This window comes from Manis pentadactyla, chromosome 13 (genome assembly GCF_030020395.1).
Source record: "Manis pentadactyla isolate mManPen7 chromosome 13, mManPen7.hap1, whole genome shotgun sequence".
Lineage (NCBI taxonomy): Eukaryota > Metazoa > Chordata > Mammalia > Pholidota > Manidae > Manis > Manis pentadactyla.
Genome location: NC_080031.1, coordinates 96397121 through 96418411, shown reverse-complemented (window position 1 = coordinate 96418411; position 21291 = coordinate 96397121). Strand labels below are relative to the sequence as shown.

The following is a 21291-nucleotide window of genomic DNA, read 5'->3' as shown; positions in this document are numbered from 1 at the left end:
CTCTTCTTGAACATATCTCCCCGGGCAAGAAAAACAACAGCAAAAATGAATAAGTGGGACTATATTAAGCTGAAAAGCTTCTGTACAGCAAAACACACCATCAATAGAACAAAAAGGATCCCTACAGTATGGGAGAATATCTTTGAAAATGACACATCCGATAAAGGCTTGACGTCCAGAATATATAAAGAGCTCACACGCCTCAACAAACAAAAAACAAATAACCCAATTAAAAAATGGGCAAAGGAACTGAACAGACGGTTCTCCAAAAAAGAAATACAGATGGCCAACAGACACATGAAAAGATGCTCCACATCGCTAATTATCAGAGAAATGCAAATTAAAACTACAATGAGGTATCACCTCACACCAGTAAGGATGGCTGCCATCCAAAAGACAAACAACAAATGTTGGCGAGGCTGTGGAGAAAGGGGAACCCTCCTACACTGCTGGTGGGAATGTAAACTTGTTCAACCATTGTGGAAAGCAGTATGGAGGTACATCAAAATGCTCAAAACAGACTTACCATTTGACCCAGGAATTGCACTCCTAGGAATTTACCCTAAGAATGCAGCAATCAAGTATGACAAAGATCAGTGCACCCCTATGTTTATCGCAGCACTATTTACAATAGCCAAGAATTGGAAGCAACCTAAATGTCCATCGATAGATGAATGGATAAAGAAGATGTGGTACATATACACAATGGAATACTACTCAGCCATAAGAAAAGGGCAAATCCAACCATTTGCAGCAACATGGATGGAGCTGGAGGGTATTATGCTCAGTGAAACAAGCCAAGCAGAGAAAGAGAAATACCAAATGATTTCACTCATGTGTGGAATATAAGAACAAAGGAAAAACTGAAGGAACAAAACAGCAGCAGAATCACAGAACTCAAGAATGGACTAACAGGTACCAAAGGGAAAGGGACTGGGGAGGATGGGTGGGTAGGGAGGGATAAGGGGGGAGAAGTAGGGGGGTATTAAGATTAGCATCCATAGCGGGGTGGGAGAAAGGGGAGGGCTGTACAACACAGAGAAGACAAGTAGTGATTCTACAACAGGTTGCTACGCTGATGGACAGTGACTGTAAAGGAGTATATAGGGGGGACCTGGTATAGGGGAGAGCCTAGTAAACAAAGTATTCGTAAGTATTCGTCATGTAAGTGTAGATTAATGATTAAAAAAAAAAAATGCAGTTCCTATGTGGTGACCTCTAATGAGTTCTACACAATGATATAAAGGACATATAAAAGTGTAGGCAAAGGGTCTGTTTGTGTTTATACAGAGGATCAAAGCCTAATTGGGCTACCCCGAAAATGAACTAAGAAACGATATGAAAGAGAACTTCCAACATCAGCACTCTCGGGAAGACTCATGACAGAAGATGATCATCAAAAAACCCCAACAAAGATCCACGCACTGCTACAGCTGTAGATGCACTCATCCCACCAGCTCCTGGACTTGCCATGGGAATGAAGGAGATATCTAAGCTGGCCTGTGCATACAGTAAAACAACAAATTTGACTGGATCTATACTGTTGGAACTCAACCAAGAATTAGGAGAAGTGCAAATTGTAGCGCTCCAAAATCTTACAACTACAGACTATTTACTGTTAAAAGAACATAAGGGATGTGAACAGTGCCCAGGAATGGGTTGTTTTAATTTGTCTGATTTTTCTCAAACTATTCAAATTCAGTTAGATAATAACCATCATATCATTGATAAGTTTTCACAAATGCCTAGGGTGCCTAACTGGTTTTCTTGGTTTCACTGGAGATGGCTGGTAATTGCAGGTATGCTTTGGTTATGTAACTATACTCCTATTATGTTAATGTGTGTGCACAATTTAAGTAGTAGCTTAAAATATATACATGCTGAAGTTACTCTACAAGAAGATATGTCAAAGAAATAATCAATCTTCCCATGTTTTCTCCCGCCTGCTACTTCTATAGCTTTTCTTCTTCCTTCCTAATTACAACGAATTCTTAAATAGAATTCGTGCCTCATATCAAATTTACCGAGTATCATAACTCCTCCAAGTGGTAAAGATACCTCAAGACAAATGCTGGGCATAGAAGCCACAGGGCATAAATATGCAAAGAAATAAAAAGCTAACCATTTCAAACAATAAGGCTTCTCTCTCACTTACCAACTTAACATTTCCCTGTATGGCCCCGGAAGATGACTGGTTAGCCAGAGACGGGTAAGATTCCTCAAGGGAGGAACAACCTAAGACAGGCACAGTCGCAGGGGGGTCATCAGGTGAGAAATTGGGGATCAACAGAGGAGAGGCTTAGAACCTCACCCCCCCTGTTCTGAGAGAAATCTTCTGCATATGTGGATGTTTTATTGCCCTTGTCTAGCTTGGATTAACACATAGTCTACAGGCACACACCTGATCATCTACATTTGCTCTCTTACAACACTAAACTATGTTTTCTACCTTTATGTTGTATCTACCTACCACTTCAGCATCTTATTAAAAATAATAAAGAGAGAAATGTGGTATCCACATATAAATCAAGTATAAAAATCAAATGTGTATTCATATTTGAACTGACTGTTTATAGTTCATAATGCATGAGCAAAACCAAAAGTTTCTGTGATGACTGCCCTTGTACTGTTCACCATGTAACTTATTCACTATGTAAGAATTTGTTCTCCATGTAAGAACTTGTTCGTTATGCTTCAGAAGATTGGAGACTGACGAAAATTAGGCTTGGGGTGGATTAATGATTGTGCATTGAGCATTGACTCCCCTATACAGAATTTTATTGTTGTTAACAACCATTTGATCAATAAATATGAGAGATGCCCTAACAACAACAACCAAGAAAAAGTACACACTTCCAATTGTAAAATAAATAAGCAACCGGGATGTAATGTATAGCATAAGGAATATAGTCAAAATATTGTAACAACTTGGTATGGTGATAGCTGGTACTTAGAATTATCATGTATATAAATGTTGAATCACTGTGTTGTACACCTGAAACTAATGTAATGTAATACTGTGTGTCAACTACCCTTCAATAAAAAATAATTATCTAAAAAAAAAAAAAAAAAAAAAAGAAAAGGGCAAATCCAACCATTTGCAGCAACATGGATGGAGCTGGAGGGTATTATGCTCAGTGAAACAAGCCAAGCAGAGAAAGAGAAATACCAAATGATTTCACTCATGTGTGGAATATAAGAACAAAGGAAAAACTGAAGGAACAAAACAGCAGCAGAATCACAGAACTCAAGAATGGACTAACAGGTACCAAAGGGAAAGGGACTGGGGAGGATGGGTGGGTAGGGAGGGATAAGTGGGGGGAGAAGTAGGGGGGTATTAAGATTAACATGCATGGGGGGGTGGGAGAAAAGGGTGGGCTGTACAACACAGAGAAGACAAGTAGTGATTCTACAACATTTTGCTATGCTGATGGACAGTGACTGTAAAGGGGTTTATAGGGGAGACCTGGTATAGGGGAGAGCCTAGTAAACATAATATTCGTCATGTAAGTGTAGATTAGTGATACCAAAAACAAAACAAAACAAAAAAAAACAACAAAAAAAAGGGCAGTTCCTGTGTGGTAACCTCCAATGAGTTCTACACAAGGGTATAAAGGGCATATAAAAGTGTAGGCAAAGGGTCTGTTTGTGTTTATACAGAGGATCAAAGCCTAATTGGGCTACCCCGAAAATGAACTAAGATAATATGAAAGAGAACTTCCAACATCAGCACTCTCTGGAAGACTCATGCCAGAAGATGATCATCAAAAAACCCCAACAAAGATCCACGCACTGCTACAGCTGTAGATGCACTCATCCCACCAGTTCCTGGACTTGCCATAGGAATGAGGAAGGAGATATCTAAGCTGGCCTGTGCATACAGTAAAACAACAAATTTGACTGGATCTATACTGTTGGAACTCAATCAAGAATTAGGAGAAGTGCAAATTGTAGCGCTCCAAAATCTTACAACTACAGACTATTTACTGTTAAAAGAACATAAGGGATGTGAACATTCCCCAGGAATGGGTTGTTTTAATTTGTCTGATTTCTCTCAGACTGTTCAAGTTCAGTTGGACAATATCCACCATATCATAGATAAGTTTTCACAAATGCCTAAGGTGCCTAACTGGTTTCTTGGTTTCACTGGAGATGGCTGGTAATTACAGGTATGCTTTGGTTATGTAACTATACTCCTATTATGTTAATGTGTGTGCGCAATTTAAGTAGTAGCTTAAAACCTATACATGCTGAAGTTACTCTACAAGAAGATATGTCAAAGAAATAATCAATCTTCCCATGTTTTCTTCCGCCTGCTACTTCTATAGCTTTTCTTCTTCCTTCCTAATTACAACCCTTAAATAGAATTCGTGCCTCATATCAAATTTACCGAGTATCATAATTCTTCCAAGTGGTAAAGATTCCTCAAGACAAATGCTGGGCATAGAAGCTACAGGGCATAAATATGCAAAGAAATAAAAAGCTAACCATTTCAAACAATAAGGCTTCTCTCTCACTTACCAACTTTACATTTCCCTGTATGGCCCCGGAACATGACTGGTTAGCCAGAGACGGGTAAGATTCCTCAAGGGAGGAACAACCTAAGACAGGCACAGTCGCAGGGGGGCCATCAGGTGAGAAATTGGGGATCAACAGAGGTGAGGCTTAGAACCTCACCCCCCCGTTCTGAGAGAAATCTTCTGCATACGTGGATGTTTTATTGCCCTGGTCTAGCTTGGATTAACACATAGTCTACAGGCACACACCTGATCATCTACATGTGCTCTCTTACAACACTAAACTATGTTTTCTACCTTTATCTTGTATCTACCTACCACTTCAGCACTTTATTAAAAATAATAATAATAAAGAGAGAAATGTGGTATCCACATATAAATCAAGTATAAAAACCAAATGAGTATTCATATTTGAACTGTTTATATAGTTCATAATGCATGAGCAAAACCAAAAGTTTCTGTGATGACTGCCCTTGTACTGTTCACTATGTAACTTATTCATTATGTAAGAATTTGTTCTCCATGTAAGAACTTATTTGTTATGCCTCAGAAGATTGGAGACTGATGAAAATTAGGCTTGGGGTGGATTAACGATTGTGCATTGAGCATTGACTCCCCTATACAGAATTTTATTGTCGTTAACAACCATTTGATCAATAAATATGAGAGATGCCCTCACAAAAAAAAAAAAAAAAAAAGGGAAAAAAAAAAAAAAACTACAGACTTCCAATGGTAAAATAAATAAGTAACCGGGATGTAATGTATAGCATAAGGAATATAGTCAAGATATTGTAACAGCTTGGTAGGGTGATAGCTGGAACCTAGAATTGTCATGTATATAAATGTTTTATCACTGTGTTGTACACCTGAAACTAATGTAATATAATAGTGTGCATCAACTACCCTTCTATAAAAAACAATTATCTAAAAAAAAAAAAAATGTTCCTGACTTTCAGGTCTGTATGATTTTGCCCGAGTATTAAGTGGTATGAAGGAATCATGATTTATTTTGTTAAGTGTGATAATGGCATGGTTTATACAAGAAAATGACCATATTTTCTAGAGATGTTTACTGAAAGATGAAGGGGTAGAATGACATGCTATCTGAGATGTGCTTCTAAATACTTCAGCAAAGAAAAAGGAAACGGAGTGTTGCACTAAGTAATGGGTAAACCTTGGTAACTGTTAAATTTGGGTGATCAGTACATAGGTGCTCAATGTGCTATTGACTTTATTTTTAAATATGTTTAAAATTTTTATGTTTAAAAAAATCATGTAAAAAGAAATTGAAGCATTGAACTAAAATTCTTTGGTGGTAAAATGTATAAAAGTTTCCAAATCTATATTACAGAAAAGAGTTTATGAAAATACACAGCTTTGCGTTTTCCTCTAAAAAATTCTAAGAAACACAAGTTCTCGAGTCCAGGCTCTGGATGTCCCAGGAGCCACAGAGCCTAAGGGCTCTTCTCTCTTCCCTCTGCACACGCCATGACCACATGGCAGACTGACTGTGCCTGCCCCTCGCAGGCCAACAGAACCAACCAGGAACCGGCTTCGGTCACGTTCACACAGGGTTTCCCGGGTTGCGCCACAACCAGGGGCAGGCGGTGGGTATGAGGTTCTGGGGCTTGGGACATAAAGTGACTTTTCCGGCCTCTGAAGTAAGGTGGGTTACAAAGATGATCCCTGTCAAATCCACCACCACAATGCTTCAAGGGATTATTAACACATTCCTTGGACCCATATACGCATTCTTTAAATCTACATTCTAATCTCGTTAACAAGTACATTCCTAGGTTCCTTCAAAGAATACTGTTACTGCAATTTTTTAAATGATAGATTAGTTTATGACTCCATAGCATCTTACTACACTGCTAGACAGTGACTGCAATGGGGTGGGGGGCACTTGATAATATGGGTGAAGGCTAAAACCATAATGTTGTTCATGTGAAACTTTCCTAAGATTGTATGTCAATGATACCTTAATTTAAAAAAATAGATTTCTTTATATTCTATTTGACTCCTTTCGGTGACACACGGAGTCAGCAGAGCTCATCAATGGATGACACCTAAGTAGCTTCGAGCTCAGGGCTACAGCCCATCAGTTCAGGCGTCACACCATGCAAATGATGAGAAAAATAAATGACCCTTGGTTCCTCCTTAAGTTAGTATATCAAAGAATGACCTGGGAAGTTGGTCACTGTAACAGGGAATCCTTAAATTGTTCCACCTTGCTAGATACCTGTCCTCTCCTTCAACTCCTCTCTGAAAAATAAGGATAAAACATCCAATTTTTGTGACTTTTGTAATCTAATTAACTACTTAAATAATAACAGCAGCTAAAATCCAAATCAACTTATGCTTCATAAGAATTGTTATACACAGTTAAAACCCTCTCCATATAGAGTTCATCATTCCTCTTCCAGTTTATAACTATTCTCCGAAACAATAACACATTTGTAAAGTCACCATAATCACTTGAATTTGGCGGTTAGAAAATGTGTGAAAAAGCTTCTGTACAGCAAGGGACACCCTACAGTATGGGAGGATATATTCATAAATGACATATCCAGTAAAGGGTTGATATCCAAAATATATAAAGAGCTCACACACCTCAACAAACAAAAAGCAAATAAGCCGATTAAAAAATGGCCAGAGGATCTGAAGAGACACTTGTCCAAAGAAGAAATTCAGATGGCCAACAGGCACATGAAAAGATGCTCCACATCCCTAATCATCAGAGAAATGCAAATTAAAACCACCTCACACCAGTTAGGATGGCCAACATTCAAAAGACAAACAACAACAAATGTTGGCGAGGATGTGGAGAAAGGGGAACCCTCCTACACTGCTGGTGGGAATGTAAGTTAGTTCAACCATTGTGAAAAGCAGTATGGAGGTTCCTCAAAAAGCTCAAAATAGAAATACCATTTGACCCATGAATTCCACTTCTAGGAATTTACCCTAAGAATGCAGCAGCCCAGTTTGAAAAAGACAGATGCACCCCTATGTTTATCACAGCACTATTTACAATAGCCAAGAAATGGAAGCAACCTAAGTGTCCACCAGTAGATGAATGGATAAAGAAGATGTGGTACATTGTATATGTGGTACAATGGAATATTATTCAGCCATAAGAAAGAAACAAATCCTACCATTTGCAACAACATGGATGGATCTAGAGGGTATTATGCTCAGTGAAATAAGCCAGGTGGAGAAAGGCAAGTATCAAATTTCACTCATCTGTGGAGTATAAGAACAAAGCAAAAACTGAAGGAACAAAACAGCAGCAGAATCACAGAACCCAAGAATGGACTAACAGTTACCAAAGGGAAAGGGACTGGGGAGGATGGGTGGGAAGGGAGGGATAAGGGGGAAAAAGGAGCATAATGTGGGGCCGGGGGAGGGCACAGGGAAGGCAGTATAGCACAGAGCAGACAAGTAGTGATTCTATAGCATCTTACTACGCCAATGGACAGTGACTGTAATGGGCTATGTGGAGGGGACTTGATAATGGGGAGAGTCTAGTAACCATAATGTGGCTCATGTAATTGTACATTAATGATACCAAAAGAAAAAAAATGTGTCTGAATACCCCCCCACCTCAATATCTGGTCTTTAAGAATGCTATTTTCCCTTTCTGAATATTATTAACATAATTAACTGGGTTGGTTTACCTTATGTATGTAATTAAATATAATGAAAAATCCTTCCGGCTCAAGTTTAAATCATTTTATATTTAAGCACTGATTTTACAACATTGATACAGTTCAAAAGGTGAACTAAATTCACAACTTTATTTAATCATGTAAATTGCCTTCAAAATACATTGCACCCAAGGTGGAAATAAGATTTCACATTCCTTTTGGAAGAAATCACACAGAAGCAGCCGCTTTTTCAATAAACTTGGCCAGTTTCACATCTTTTTTGGTCAGTGCACCACAGTCATGGGAGGTGAGAGTTATCTGCACCTAAGAAAGAGAGAAGCAGTTTTTCAAACCCTGAGCTGCAATTTATGGTAACTCCACTTTAGTGGTTCGGAAATCAATCTATTATCCAACATTCACATATGTGAATTGAGGAGATTATTTAGAAAACAGCACATTAAGAAAAAACAGCATTTCTAAAACCCAATGACCTCCAGGGGCACAATCTGCCTCACGATGGGCCCAGCAGCAGCCAAGGGATAAAAAGGTTCTCCCAAATGAAGGGCAGTTCAGCTGCCAGAATCTCAAACCTTGTCTCTTGAAAAAAAGGAGAGAGAACTGAGGTTCCATTTTAATTTCTATTACTTTAATTATAATGACTATTTTCAGGACACTGAGAAAAACCAAGCTATCAGATGTAATATTTTAGCAACCACAGTTAAAAAAGCCCATTTCGAAATTAGGGAAGTGGGGTCAGGGTAGGGTGGAGGAACAACCTGTTGTTTCTTTAAAAATCAATTAAAAAGCAAAAGCAAAATTATGGGCAATAAAAGGCAACTAGTCAAGAAATGTTTATCCTGGTACCTGCATGCTCTGAATTATTCCAATAAATGAAAGAGTATCATCAAACTTCTCTTAAGAGGATTTTCAAAGAGAAAACAGAGCGCCCCAGATACCCAGATGATGCTAAGACTTTCCACAGGGCCCGGCCAGAAGGCAAGGGCACTGCAGGGCGGTGGGAAGGTACACAATCGTTCTCACTGGGCCTCCTTAAAGCTACCCAATGGACTCTTTTTAAAAGTCTGCTCTCTGTCTCTTAGCCTGTTCTTTGTCTTAGGTAAGAAGGTCAGTTCCCACTGAAGATAGAGAATTTACTAGTTACTTTTTAAAGTGCAGTTCTTCAGCAAATTTATGTCAGTGAGATAAATAAGGCCATACCTTCCTTATTTATTATCATTTCCTTCCAAAATTTACCTTAAGGGGGTTTAAAACTCTATCTGCACGGCTGATACTCAAGCGTAATTCAAGAGCCTAATTTGGTCCGATTTGATCTATTAGTTTCAGTAGAAGACAAGCATGAAAATAAAGGGATTACTCCCTGTTCCCTTAAGCTGACTGAAAATTTGCTACTAATTTGCAACAATACACAGGAATTCTGAGACAAAGAATAAGAGGATGCTTTCCTAATAAGCACAATGACACTGGGCTACACAGGATTACAAGGAAGAAAAAAGTTTCTTAGACTCCGTAATTAAGGTGAGTCCCAAAATAAGGCAATTTAGTTACCTTGTTATACACATTGAACCATTCCGGGTGATGATTCATCTTCTCTGCTTGTAGGGCAACTCGGGACATAAAGCCAAATGCCTGCGTAAGATGAAGTTGAAAGTGGTTACAGACATCGCACTCTGCCCTGGACCTGAGAGAGACACCAGAGCGATCCAACCAGATAAAGACATGGCTAGGATCCTTAGGGAAAGCAGGAGACACCAAATATGAAAGGAACTGCTCTCCACAGAACTGGGGTAACGGTGTGGCAGGACCATGACCTGCTGCTCGATGGTGAAAAACAATCAGGCTCAAATAAACAAACCAGGAAATTGGTCTCACCCAGTGACCTGTCTGGACTCTCCAAAATAGCACAGGAATAATTTCCCTTCAACCCAGCGCCCTGGATCTCACTACCTGGGCCCCAAATCTTTGGAGGCACTTTTCTTGCATCACTGCTACTTTTGTTTTTAGTGACTGGGTTGATAACCAAGGCATTGACCACAAGACTATGGAGAAATGTCTTTTGATTGTGTCTTAAGCAAAAGCACTGGCAGAAATGAACAACTTCTCCATCCCATCTCCCAGGCAGGACAGGAGGGCATGAAAGGCTATGTTTACTGACATCTAGAGTGAAACAGAAAAGACTGGCTTGCCGGCTTGGATCTTGTTACTAGCCAGCACTGCCACTTCAAGGAAAAGCACCCCGCCTCAAGGCAAAGAGGCTGCAGACCCAGCCACAGGCGGTAAATGCGGACCTGTACGGCCATCTTTGTACCACAGGGAAAATGCAAATCTAACCCTGTTAAACAGAAGACAAACTAGTCCCGAGAGAGAAAAAAATTGTTTTCCTTGCTTTCAAATTTTTATGAGAGTAATTGCAAACAGTAGGAAGTCTGTCTCCATTGCATCCAGAAGGCAGAAATACTTGATAAGACTCTCAGGTAATGGTGCATTAATTACAAAGTTAACAGTGGAATTCACAGGGTAGTACCCATTACAGTCACATAAATAAATATTTAACTTCATTACTCCTATCTAGAAAAAACAATCTGATGTTAGCTGAGCTATGATTTTTGGATGACTAAAAGACATAAAGGTGCATTTCCACATTAACAGTGAGAAACATGGAAGATGCCATTTTAAACAATTCCATGTCATTCATATAATGGTTCCTATCTCAGAACCAATTTTTCTGGATACAGATTTCCATTTTGACATTTAAGTCCTGAAGGTTTTCCCTGTTCGGAAAAGGATGGAAGTTCAAGCAAAATCCATTTAACTATGTATGGAATCATCAGTGGGAAAACAAGATTCTGTCTCCTATCCCTTCTCATTTCATAATCTGATTCTCTTGATTATAAGAGGGGAAGGAACAAGTCAAAGGTGAAAGTCTGTTTTAATTACTCAGAGTTAACCTGTATTAAATAATGTATAATGAGAATTTTTATTCTTTGCCTACAATACCTTATGCTTGTTTAGCTTCTGACAACTTATAAAAATAATCACCACCACCCCCATCCACCTCCCCTTCCTAGAGAGACAGTAACACAGCCATTAAGGGCACGGGCTTTTTGATCCAGGGAGTCCTGCAGCTCCATGGTGAAAAACAATCAGACTTCAAATCCCAACTCTACTACTTAATTATGTCATTTAAGCCTTGTTTTTCTTATCAATAAAATGGAGATAATAAAAAATTCATGTAATCACTCTAGTAAAAAACGAGGCAGGGGATATAAAAACACTTAGCTCAGCACTTGGCACAGAGTAAGAGATCAATAATAGCACATACTGCTAACCCCTACTGCTTTCTGGCCAAACTGCATATATAGTTAACATTACAAAAGGTAATGATAGGTGAAAAGCCCTCCTACAGCCTTGAGGATCTAAGATTCTAGTTGTTATCTCCCAGAAAAATGGCCTTTCCCTTTCCCACGTGCAACAAATAGAGATTTAAACACATTGACCACATAAATAGATAATATACTGTGGAATAACACCCATGCACAGTGACTGGGGAAAACAGCTTAATGACAAGAAATTAGGTGGGCACAGTCACTGCCCAAATTCTTAAGCTCTGTGGCCACAATTTCTTTGAACCACATTACCCTAAAAGATCCAAAGTGATGCTTAAAATTCCTTACCATTTCCCAAGAGCCAAATGGGTCAAGTGGGTAATTTGAACATGATCAGAAGTACTCCTCAAATCTTTGACTACCAACATACTATCAGTATAGCAGCCAATTCTATTCCATCACAGTTCTGACTTAAAAGAGAATGCCCATATCCTAAGAGGTACAGTGATCAAAGGAAAAGACCTACCATATCTACACACAAAGTTAAAAAAAATAAAAGACACACCCAAAGACCCTCAAATTCACATCTTCCTCAGCTTTATATATTTCCCTTCAATTGTCACCTAATATTTGCATTTAATATCACAAGGCCTGATAAACCATTTACACAGGATTTATTTATAATTTTTTCCTTAGGCAAGGACCACTCCATCTTCTCCGGAGCAAGGAGACAATTCCATAATCCCTCTTCCATATAACAAAACAAAATGACCCTAAAATATCTACTTTTAAATCTACAAATTAGTAACATCTATAACAACAGAAATTCAATTTAAAGTAAAAGAATTTCTGCAAGCAAGTCAGATAAATGGATAGAAGAAAAATAATAAGAACTCAAAGGTAAATTTTGATAATCTGGATTATACGGACTAAACAGCAAACTTGGCAGATAGTGGAAAACATCTGCCCTTCTTTCTAAGACTTCTTTTTACAGTCCTAGCTACTTGTTACCAGGATGCCAGTTGGAATCAAAAGGCTTGAACTAGCTAATGGTACATGCTTTCTAAAACCATTCCATCAAAGAAAACTGCAAAGAGCACAAAGCAGAATAGACACCACTAAAAACCCAGTGAGAACGCACAGGACAGCACTGAGAAAATGGGCAAAATTAAGTAGAGATCAACAAGAGTTTCTAAAAGTTAGAAAAAAGTACACAAAGAAGACAAAGTAGATCTAACACAGATAATTGTTGTCAATAAAAGAAAAAAATTAACAAAATAGGAAAAAATAGAACTGTAATTGAAGAAAATTTTCCTGAAATAAAATATTTACATCTATTGACTGTAAGAATTCAACCATTTCTACACATCATAGTAAAGTTAGTGAACTTTGAAGACTGAACAAAAATCCCTTTGGCATCCAGACGAAAACATCAAGTCACCTGTATGGACAACAAAAATCTGGCTGACTTCAAACTTCCACATACCAACATTCAACATAGAAATCAGAGGAGCAGTGCCTGTCAAGACTTCAGGAAAGTGCAAAGAATTTTATACCCAGCTAAAGTGTTGCTCAAAATTAATGAAAGAGACATAAACTTTTTAAATTCAATAACTCAGGGAATAATTCTCATTCATCCTTCATGAGGAACCTTTTATTAAAGGATGAAATAACGGTAACTAAGATAAACAGAATGTCAGAAAATATTTAAAAGTATAAAACAAACATAGGAACTAAAAAATATGAACTAAAATTGTATGGTGAAGGGAGAGTAGGAAAAAGTAAAGGATAATTTTGATATTGCTTAGTGGGGAGACTATTATTGATAAGAAATGTTATTTAAGGAAGGAGAGGATTAAGTTTGCTATGTAAAATTATAGGTATCGTAGTATCCACAGAAAAGCCAAAATAAAAATAGAAATACTCACAATTAAAATGAAGCAAAGAAAACACAATCCTTATCATGATTTAAATTAAGGGAAAAAAAGGTAGACTGGTTCTGTCATGTTTTGTAAAACCAAGTATCTTTTCAACCAATTAAAAGAAGATAAAACTTTACAATGGATCACAAAGCAAAACTCAACCACCAGAAATAAAAGGACAGAGGCAAATGTAAAAAAAAAAAAATTTGTTACAAGAAATAAGGGTAATTTAGAATCATAAAGTATATCCACAATGAAGATTGAATAACTGTGAATATTTATACTACAAATCACATAGCATCAAAATCAATGAGGCAGAAATGACAGGAAATAAAGAACAAATAGAAACACTCATATCCAGAGACTTCAATTCACATTTCTTAACCCATGGCAGAGTAAGTGAACCAAAGTAAGAATAGGGCCTACTTAAATTAATTTAAAGGTAGCTCTAATATATTTCAACTCTAAAAACCAAGAAGACAGCCCTTAAAATATCTATTGAACAGTCACAGAAATTGAACATATATTAGCCCACAAAAAAAAAAAATATTGGTAAATTCCAAAAAGTAAAATAGTACTGACAACATTCTCTGATAAAATTAAAAGCAAAACTAGGACACAAGAGTAACAAAAAGTACTACCTGGAAATTTTTTTTAATTCTTCTTTTAAAACTCTTAGGTCAAAGAACAAATCAAAACTGAAACTGAACAGAACTTAATAATGTAAGCACCACATACAGGACACATCTAAAGCAATAATCAGAGTAAACATCTTTAAATACTTAAATTAACAAACTTGAAAGAATAAAAATAAATGAAGCATTCAATCATCCAATAAAGAAGATAAATAACAACATACACTCAGAAAGGAGAGCAAGAATGAATATAAAAAGAGCAGATACAAATGAACTAAAGAAGAGAAAAATGGTAGAACTAATAAATCCAAAGCTCACTCTGAAAAAATTATAATAGAAAATTGGTTACTTCATCTAAACACAAGTGAAAAGACAGAAGAGATACTACAGATAATACAGGAAATGAAAATAGGGAAGTAACTACAGATATAGGAGAAAAACATACAAAAAAATAAATTTCAAACAAATAAAAAACTTATACAAATAAATTTTAAAACAGGTAAAACAGTTCTCTAACAAATAAAAATTATCAAAACTGACCCAAGAGCAAAAAAACCTGAACAACTAAATTACTATAAAAGAGAAATGTGTGTAAGAGTGATACCAAAAAGTAACAGTTCCCAATCAATTCACACAGGATCACAGAGGAATTCTACTAAACCTTTCAGGAATAGTTAACTCTTAATACGAATTAAACTGTTTCAGAGGATGGAAAAAGAAGGACATTTCCAAATTATTTTTACAAATTATTCAAAAGATTGTCTCCAAACTCCCACAGAGATAGCATATAAATAATAAAACTATAGACTGATTTCATACTAAATAAAATGTTAATAAGCAAAACCTAGCAATACATTGAAAGAACAAAATATCATGAGCAAATATGATTTATTCTAAGAATGCAGGGATGGTTCAATACAGGGAATATATTAAGGTAGCTTAACATATTAATAAACCAAAAGAGAAAAATCATATAATAACTTTCATAAATTTGATAAATTCAGTATGTATTACGTATTAAAACTCTGAACAAAGAAGAATATGTGGACCCCTCCTTAAATGAGAGATATACTCTTAGTCCAAAAGGCAACATCACTCTTAACAGGGAAACACTAGAAGAATTCCCATTAAATGAAACAAGCCAAAAGAAGTCAGTAGCCTTCTTATATAAACAACAATAAGAAAATACATTGGAAGAAAAGATCCCATCTAAAACAGCACCAGAAATTATCTAGGAGTAAACTTAAGAAATGGATAAATTCTATATACAGAAAACTTCAAACCATGAATAAAAAACAGATAAAACTTACTATGTTAAAATTTTTTTCATTATGACAATACAAACCAACAAACATAATAAGAAACAAACAACAAGCTTTATTTGCAATTCATATTTCCTTAGCTATAAAGAGGTTAATAAGAAAAAGACCAACCACACAATTTTTTTTTAATGGGCAAAGGACATAATAGACAAATAATAGAAAAGAAATCAAATGGTTTTTAAATACAGGAATTGCTTACTCTCATACATGATAAGAGAAATACAAATTAAATTAAGTTGTACATCAATTATATCTCAATAAAGCTGAGGGAAAAAACTAAGTTAAATCTATCAGTTTGACAAAGATCAGGAAGTGTGATAATACTCTGTGGGTGAAGATATAAGAGATAAGGCACTCTCATACATTACTGGTGAACATAAATTGATATAATTACTATGGAAGAGAATTTGACAATATCTATCAAAATTTTAAATGCCCATTTTCTTAAAAAAAAAAAAATACCCATGCCTTTTGGTCAAACAATTCCACTTCCAGGAATTTGTCTATGCAAATTACAAGAACAGCTACTGCAGCACAGCTTGTAATAGCTGTCGACTTAAAAGGGCCAAATGTCCCAGAGGATCTCCGGCAACTTGCTGCACTAATGGACAACAGTGACTGCACTGGGGTATGGGTGGGGACTTGATAATATGGGTAAATGTAGTAACCACATTGTTTTTCATGTGAAACCTTCATAAGAGTGTATATCAATCATATCTTAGTAAATAATTGTTTTAAAAAGGCCAAATGTCCAACAATAGAGAACTGATTAAATATATTATTGTACATTTATACACTGGAATACTATACAGCCATCAAAAAGAACAGGGAAACTATCTTCCAACATGGAAATACCTGCAAGCTACCATACTAAATGAAAAACAAAAGCATAACAATAGTCTGTGAATTGTATAAAAAAGAAATTAAAGAAACTGTGCATTAATAAACCTTTGGAATAATACATCAGGAACTGGTAATAGTGAATGATGGCAGGTGAAGAAGGGGAACTGAGTGGTTAAGAATTAGGAACAGGAAGTGATATAGTATACTCTTTGGTACATTTTTAATTTTGTACCACATATATAACTGATGTATTTTTAAAAATTAATTTGAGAAAAAATGAAGAAGCCATGTAAATGAAGGTCTCACTGTAAAGGGAGCTGGGATTCAACAATGTACATAACCTGGTACATATTAAAATATTTAGGCTCATGTTAACTTCTTAACATATGCCTACCTGTTTAGGTGGGGTTTTAGTGCCCATTTACAGCAGAGTTTGTCTGTGAGCCATGTTCTGTTGAGCCACAGCCATTTCAAACAAACATATGGCCAACAAATAACATATAATGGCTGATAATAGTTTCAGTCTTTCCTCTTTTGCAAATTACATTTTATGAACAAGTCAATGAATGCATGATGAAGTATGACTTTTTAAGTCACTCTGCCATTTTAAGGAATGTAAGCATTACAATCACAGTAAATTGGACCAATGAAGTTTGTCATTTGGAAATCTCCAAACCATCAGCAATTAAAAGATTTTTTCCATGAACCCCAAATCAAGTATTCTTTGGGAACTTTAATTTTTCTTAAAAGTTCCTTTTGTTTCATTTTATTCCATGAAAATATGAAAGACTATCAGATGCATGAAACTAAAACAAAAATCCTGTATCAATCTGTGAAATGTTTAACAGCACCCTGAATTTAAAACGCGGCTTCAGTCCAAATAACATGTATGTATTAAAGTTCTAAGACTAACTTCTCGCACATATTTACAATACGAATCTTTCATTACTCAGAGCAATTCTCTTTGATATATGTTCTTTAAATCAGCTGCCTTTCATATTTTGATTATAGACTATCTTAATTATGAACTAAAAAAGAACACATCTCCCACTAAGAAAATGAGCACCAGCAACTCCAAAGTAATTTCCCCAGTACAACCTCCATTAAGCCTCTAAATACTTCCTTTACTAATTCAATGAATTAGAACTCTATTGTTTATGAATCACCTTTATGTTTGTAGGACTATAACTCTTCTTTTATAAAACACAATTGCTATGGAAGGAAATGATATTTATGTCTGATTAGAAATGAAAACACTATTACATAAATCAGTTTGGACATTTCTTCACGTCTTGAAACATGATCGGCAATTTAGTCTAATTGGTGATCAAGGAAACTATCTTGTGATCAATTAAAGTAATTACCAGATTCCGGCAACACAACCTACCTTAATTTCAACTAGAGTCTGCACTTCTTCAACTTTAATTAAAAATAATGAAAATTATTAAGCAAAATGCACAGCAAGATCATTGCCAAGCACGCACATGTCACAGAACAGGACCTTCTCTTGGTGTTGGTGACTGATCAATCATATAAACATTGCTTTTTTATATGGTATACCAAGGCAAATCATTCTTTGCCCCAGAATATTGATTACATGTCTCACCATGGCTTTTTCATGGAAAAGACTGTTATGTTAACTGCTCCAGCCACTGCAAAGGGAACATCAGATCTTAATTTGCAGGCAACTAGCAAAATGAGAATTGTGAGGAACAGACTCAACCAAAGATGTATTTGATCCATGCTTTTTCTTCTCCCAACTGTCACCCTTATTTTTGAGCACAGTAGTCAACTGCAGAGACTTTGGGGTCAGAAACCTACAGTCAAGTCCTAATGCTGCTGTTCACTAGCTATGTGAACTCAAAGAAATTACTTAAGTTTGAAATAAGCCTTAGTTTCCTCATATGAAAAAGAGGATAATTCGTGTAACATCCTTTACAGTATGTCAGGCATTCTATTAAGCACTCATTAATGCTAGTGATTATTATCATGATCAACACCATAACATTACAGTGTTTGTGGCCCGGAGAGGAAGAATTCCTTTCCAAACCTGATCCAAGAACAACTGGAAAGTCAAAGAAATTCACTTTTGTAAGGCTGAGAAAACGAGGAACATATTTAAAACTGTTTCTCTAAGTAGATATCATCACAGGAAGATTCCCGATAGAACTGGCAATCTGTCAGTGAGCATCTTAGCCAAGCAGGTGACTTGTGGCTCCTCAAGAAGCCAACTAAAGGCCTTACACCTGAGGACCCTACCCTAAGCAGTCCAGTGTGTATGGCTGGGGGCAGACACAACCCCAAGCAATCCCCGGCCACTAATCTACTTGCCTTCTACTTGATCCACTGCAGAGCACAACATTTCAATAACACAGGCCAATATCCAACTCTGAAATTAAAATGGGCTTCCCCAGGCACTTGAGAAAATGTTCACAAGCTACTGAAAGAGCAGCCTGCTCTACTGTACCCGTGGATGAATTAGTGCCCCTGCAGTTAGTGGTAAGTCTCAGGCACAGCCTGAGAGAGAGCACACTCGATTTTAAACATGACCTTCAAAAGTTGTACTCACATAACATTTAGAGCCTTTAAAAGAAGTCCTTGAGTCACCATTTTGAGCAATTACCATAATATTCTAAGTAGCCATTTGGAAAAATAAGGCCACTCTTTCAGCTAATTGCATTGTACCACCTTCACTATATACTATGAAATGAAAAGCCAAGGAGAAAAACAGTTTGCCTTTACAGGATTAGGATTTATAATTACCTTAGTAAATTCCTCCTGAATTCCCAGGGAAGGAAGACTACTCTTTGCTGGAGGTCTATTAGTATAAATCCACTCTTCTCCAGACAGCAGAGCTTACCCAACATAAACATCTCTACACATAAGTTTACCTACGAGCCCTTCGCTTCTGTTCCATTTTTAGTGAAAGTTCTCTAACTAGACAGGTTCCACGGAGCTGATGTGTGCCAAAAAGGCACTCTGGCCAAGATGATCACAGGCTGAGAATGTCTCTTCCCTGAGAAGACACTCCTCATTTCCGAAATCTTCTGCACGTAAGTTTAAATTACCTTCTCCTTATCATCAGCTACTCTTGGGCAGACCAACAGCTCAGTCTGATTAACTCCTTCTAGAATTTCTCACAATCCTTCAGTGTTGCTTTTTCGGAATCTGCACATTTCACTAGTGTTCCATCCATGCTTTTCCCCTAAGCAGACTCAAACACTGGCTTCAGAATCAACCCAAGAGGAATACACCAGAGAAGCCATTTTTCCCAGAGTTCCCTAATGTCAAAATAACGTCTGACTCAATGTTCTCTGGGGCTGTTCATCCATATTGGTTACTTTCAGAAGTCTTCTGAGGTGAGGTAAACTGCAAAGTCTATCAAAGTTTGTTGCTTTGTTTCAGCAACACTTTAAAAATTAGAATTTATGCTCCCTGGTATTATCATTACGGAATTTATAAAAATTCAAGTTTATCTAGAAACTATCCCTAACCTTCAATTTAATGCATCAAAACACTAAAATTGATGGAGTATCTAGCCAAATATTTTTAAAATCTAGTAATAAGCAACATAGCAGTCTACTCCGTACCTTTACTTCTTTATAATCAAGCAGCTCCTTTTAAGAAATACAATCACTATTTACATTATATAATTCCAGTTTATAGATGACATAAAACTGTCTTGCCCGATCATTGTAATAAAAAGAATCTATAGGCACCTGATTTTAAAAAGAGAGAAAAGGCAGGAAGACATCTGCTCAAACCGGAGCATGTTAAACTGTAAGTCAATATCCTGCAACAATAACCAAAAGGGTAGAGGAAGAGAACAAGGGCTCAGGGCAGAAAGAGCGCCCCCTCCCCTAACCATGGGGATGGAGCAGGGGGGCACTCAAAAAATATTTTAAAGAAACAAAACAATACTTAATTTGGCTTAATGATACAGTAAAAACATTTTCTACAAGCAGTACACCTTTTTTAAGACACAGTCTCATTCCACTTCACATCACAAAATATCCGATGGTGCAAAAAGATCTGTACAATATCAGTGAATTCATACTTATCCTTTCTGTTACCTACTTTTAAATGGGAACAATTCTCCTTTTAAGGGTCTTTGTACAGTTTCAGGAACATTTGCCAATATTTTCTGTAAGAAAAACACATCACCCAAATATTCGAGCCCAATCAGACATCCTGATAGTTCTGCAGAGGACCTCCCGCGATAGATGGCTGCAAGGCATCCCTGGAAGGAAAGAGCCTGCCAGACCCACTTCCCAGAAAACGGTGCCAATCCAGAGGAAGCCCAGTGAGGAAAGAGACCACCTCATAAGTCATCTGTATTTATTTGTTTCAAAGTACACACACAGGTTGTGAACTTAGAAAGGCCCCGAACTTGTCAGTCTTCAGACAATGAGCTGAAGCAAACCACAATTATATTCAGAATTTATCCTCGACCTGTTATGATGGGGCTTAACCGGAGATCTATTCCTACCACTGTAGACTGAAACTAGGGTCTTTCTTGTTCTGTGTTTTAAACAGTACTACTAAAGAATTAAAGAAAAATCTCAGGGCTTGAGGCACACAGAGTAAAGCTTAGCACCCTGTTTTTGGTATCAAAAGATTCACAAGGTCGGGTGGATGGTGTCATCACATCCCAATAAGTTCTGATCCCAGCTCTCTTATTCCTTGGCCTTGAGCAAATCCTAAACCTCTCTCACCTCTCCTAGTCTCTGTAAATCAGAACTTCTACTTACTTCTTAACTTCATTGTGAATATGAGGAGGTCTCATAAAAACATTCAGAGAAAAAAAAAAAACATTCAGAGACCTCTGCACAGAAAACATGCTGCTGTGGAAGACTGAAAAGGTTCCAGTTTGCTTGAATCCTACACAAAGTAATTTTGTGTCATCTTTTTAAATCTAGAAAATGTGCTCTGTGTGGCCAAAAAAGCTTAGCTGCATCTTGAATACAAATGAAAAGATGTGTCTCTGTGTTAAAAATTCACAAGTAAGGCTAATAACTCAGAAAGCAGTCATGAATACAGGAAACACTTAAAAGAATAAAT

The 21291-nt window shown here is 36.8% G+C and overlaps 1 protein-coding gene across 4 annotated transcripts in view; it reads right to left on the bottom strand.

Moving 5' to 3' along the window:
* Positions 1-8234: 8234 nt before the first annotated feature.
* PCBD2 (pterin-4 alpha-carbinolamine dehydratase 2) overlaps positions 8235-21291 on the bottom strand; it is a 40527-nt gene continuing 27470 nt past the window's right edge. For all 4 annotated transcript variants that reach the window (XM_036898085.2, XM_036898111.2, XM_036898103.1 and 1 more), the window contains 2 exons: positions 9731-9811; positions 8235-8488 (listed from right to left, as the gene is read on the bottom strand). In XM_036898085.2, coding sequence (XP_036753980.1) covers positions 8393-8488; positions 9731-9811 — 177 coding nt within the window. In that variant the 3' untranslated portion in view covers positions 8235-8392. The remainder of the gene's footprint in view (positions 8489-9730; positions 9812-21291) is intronic.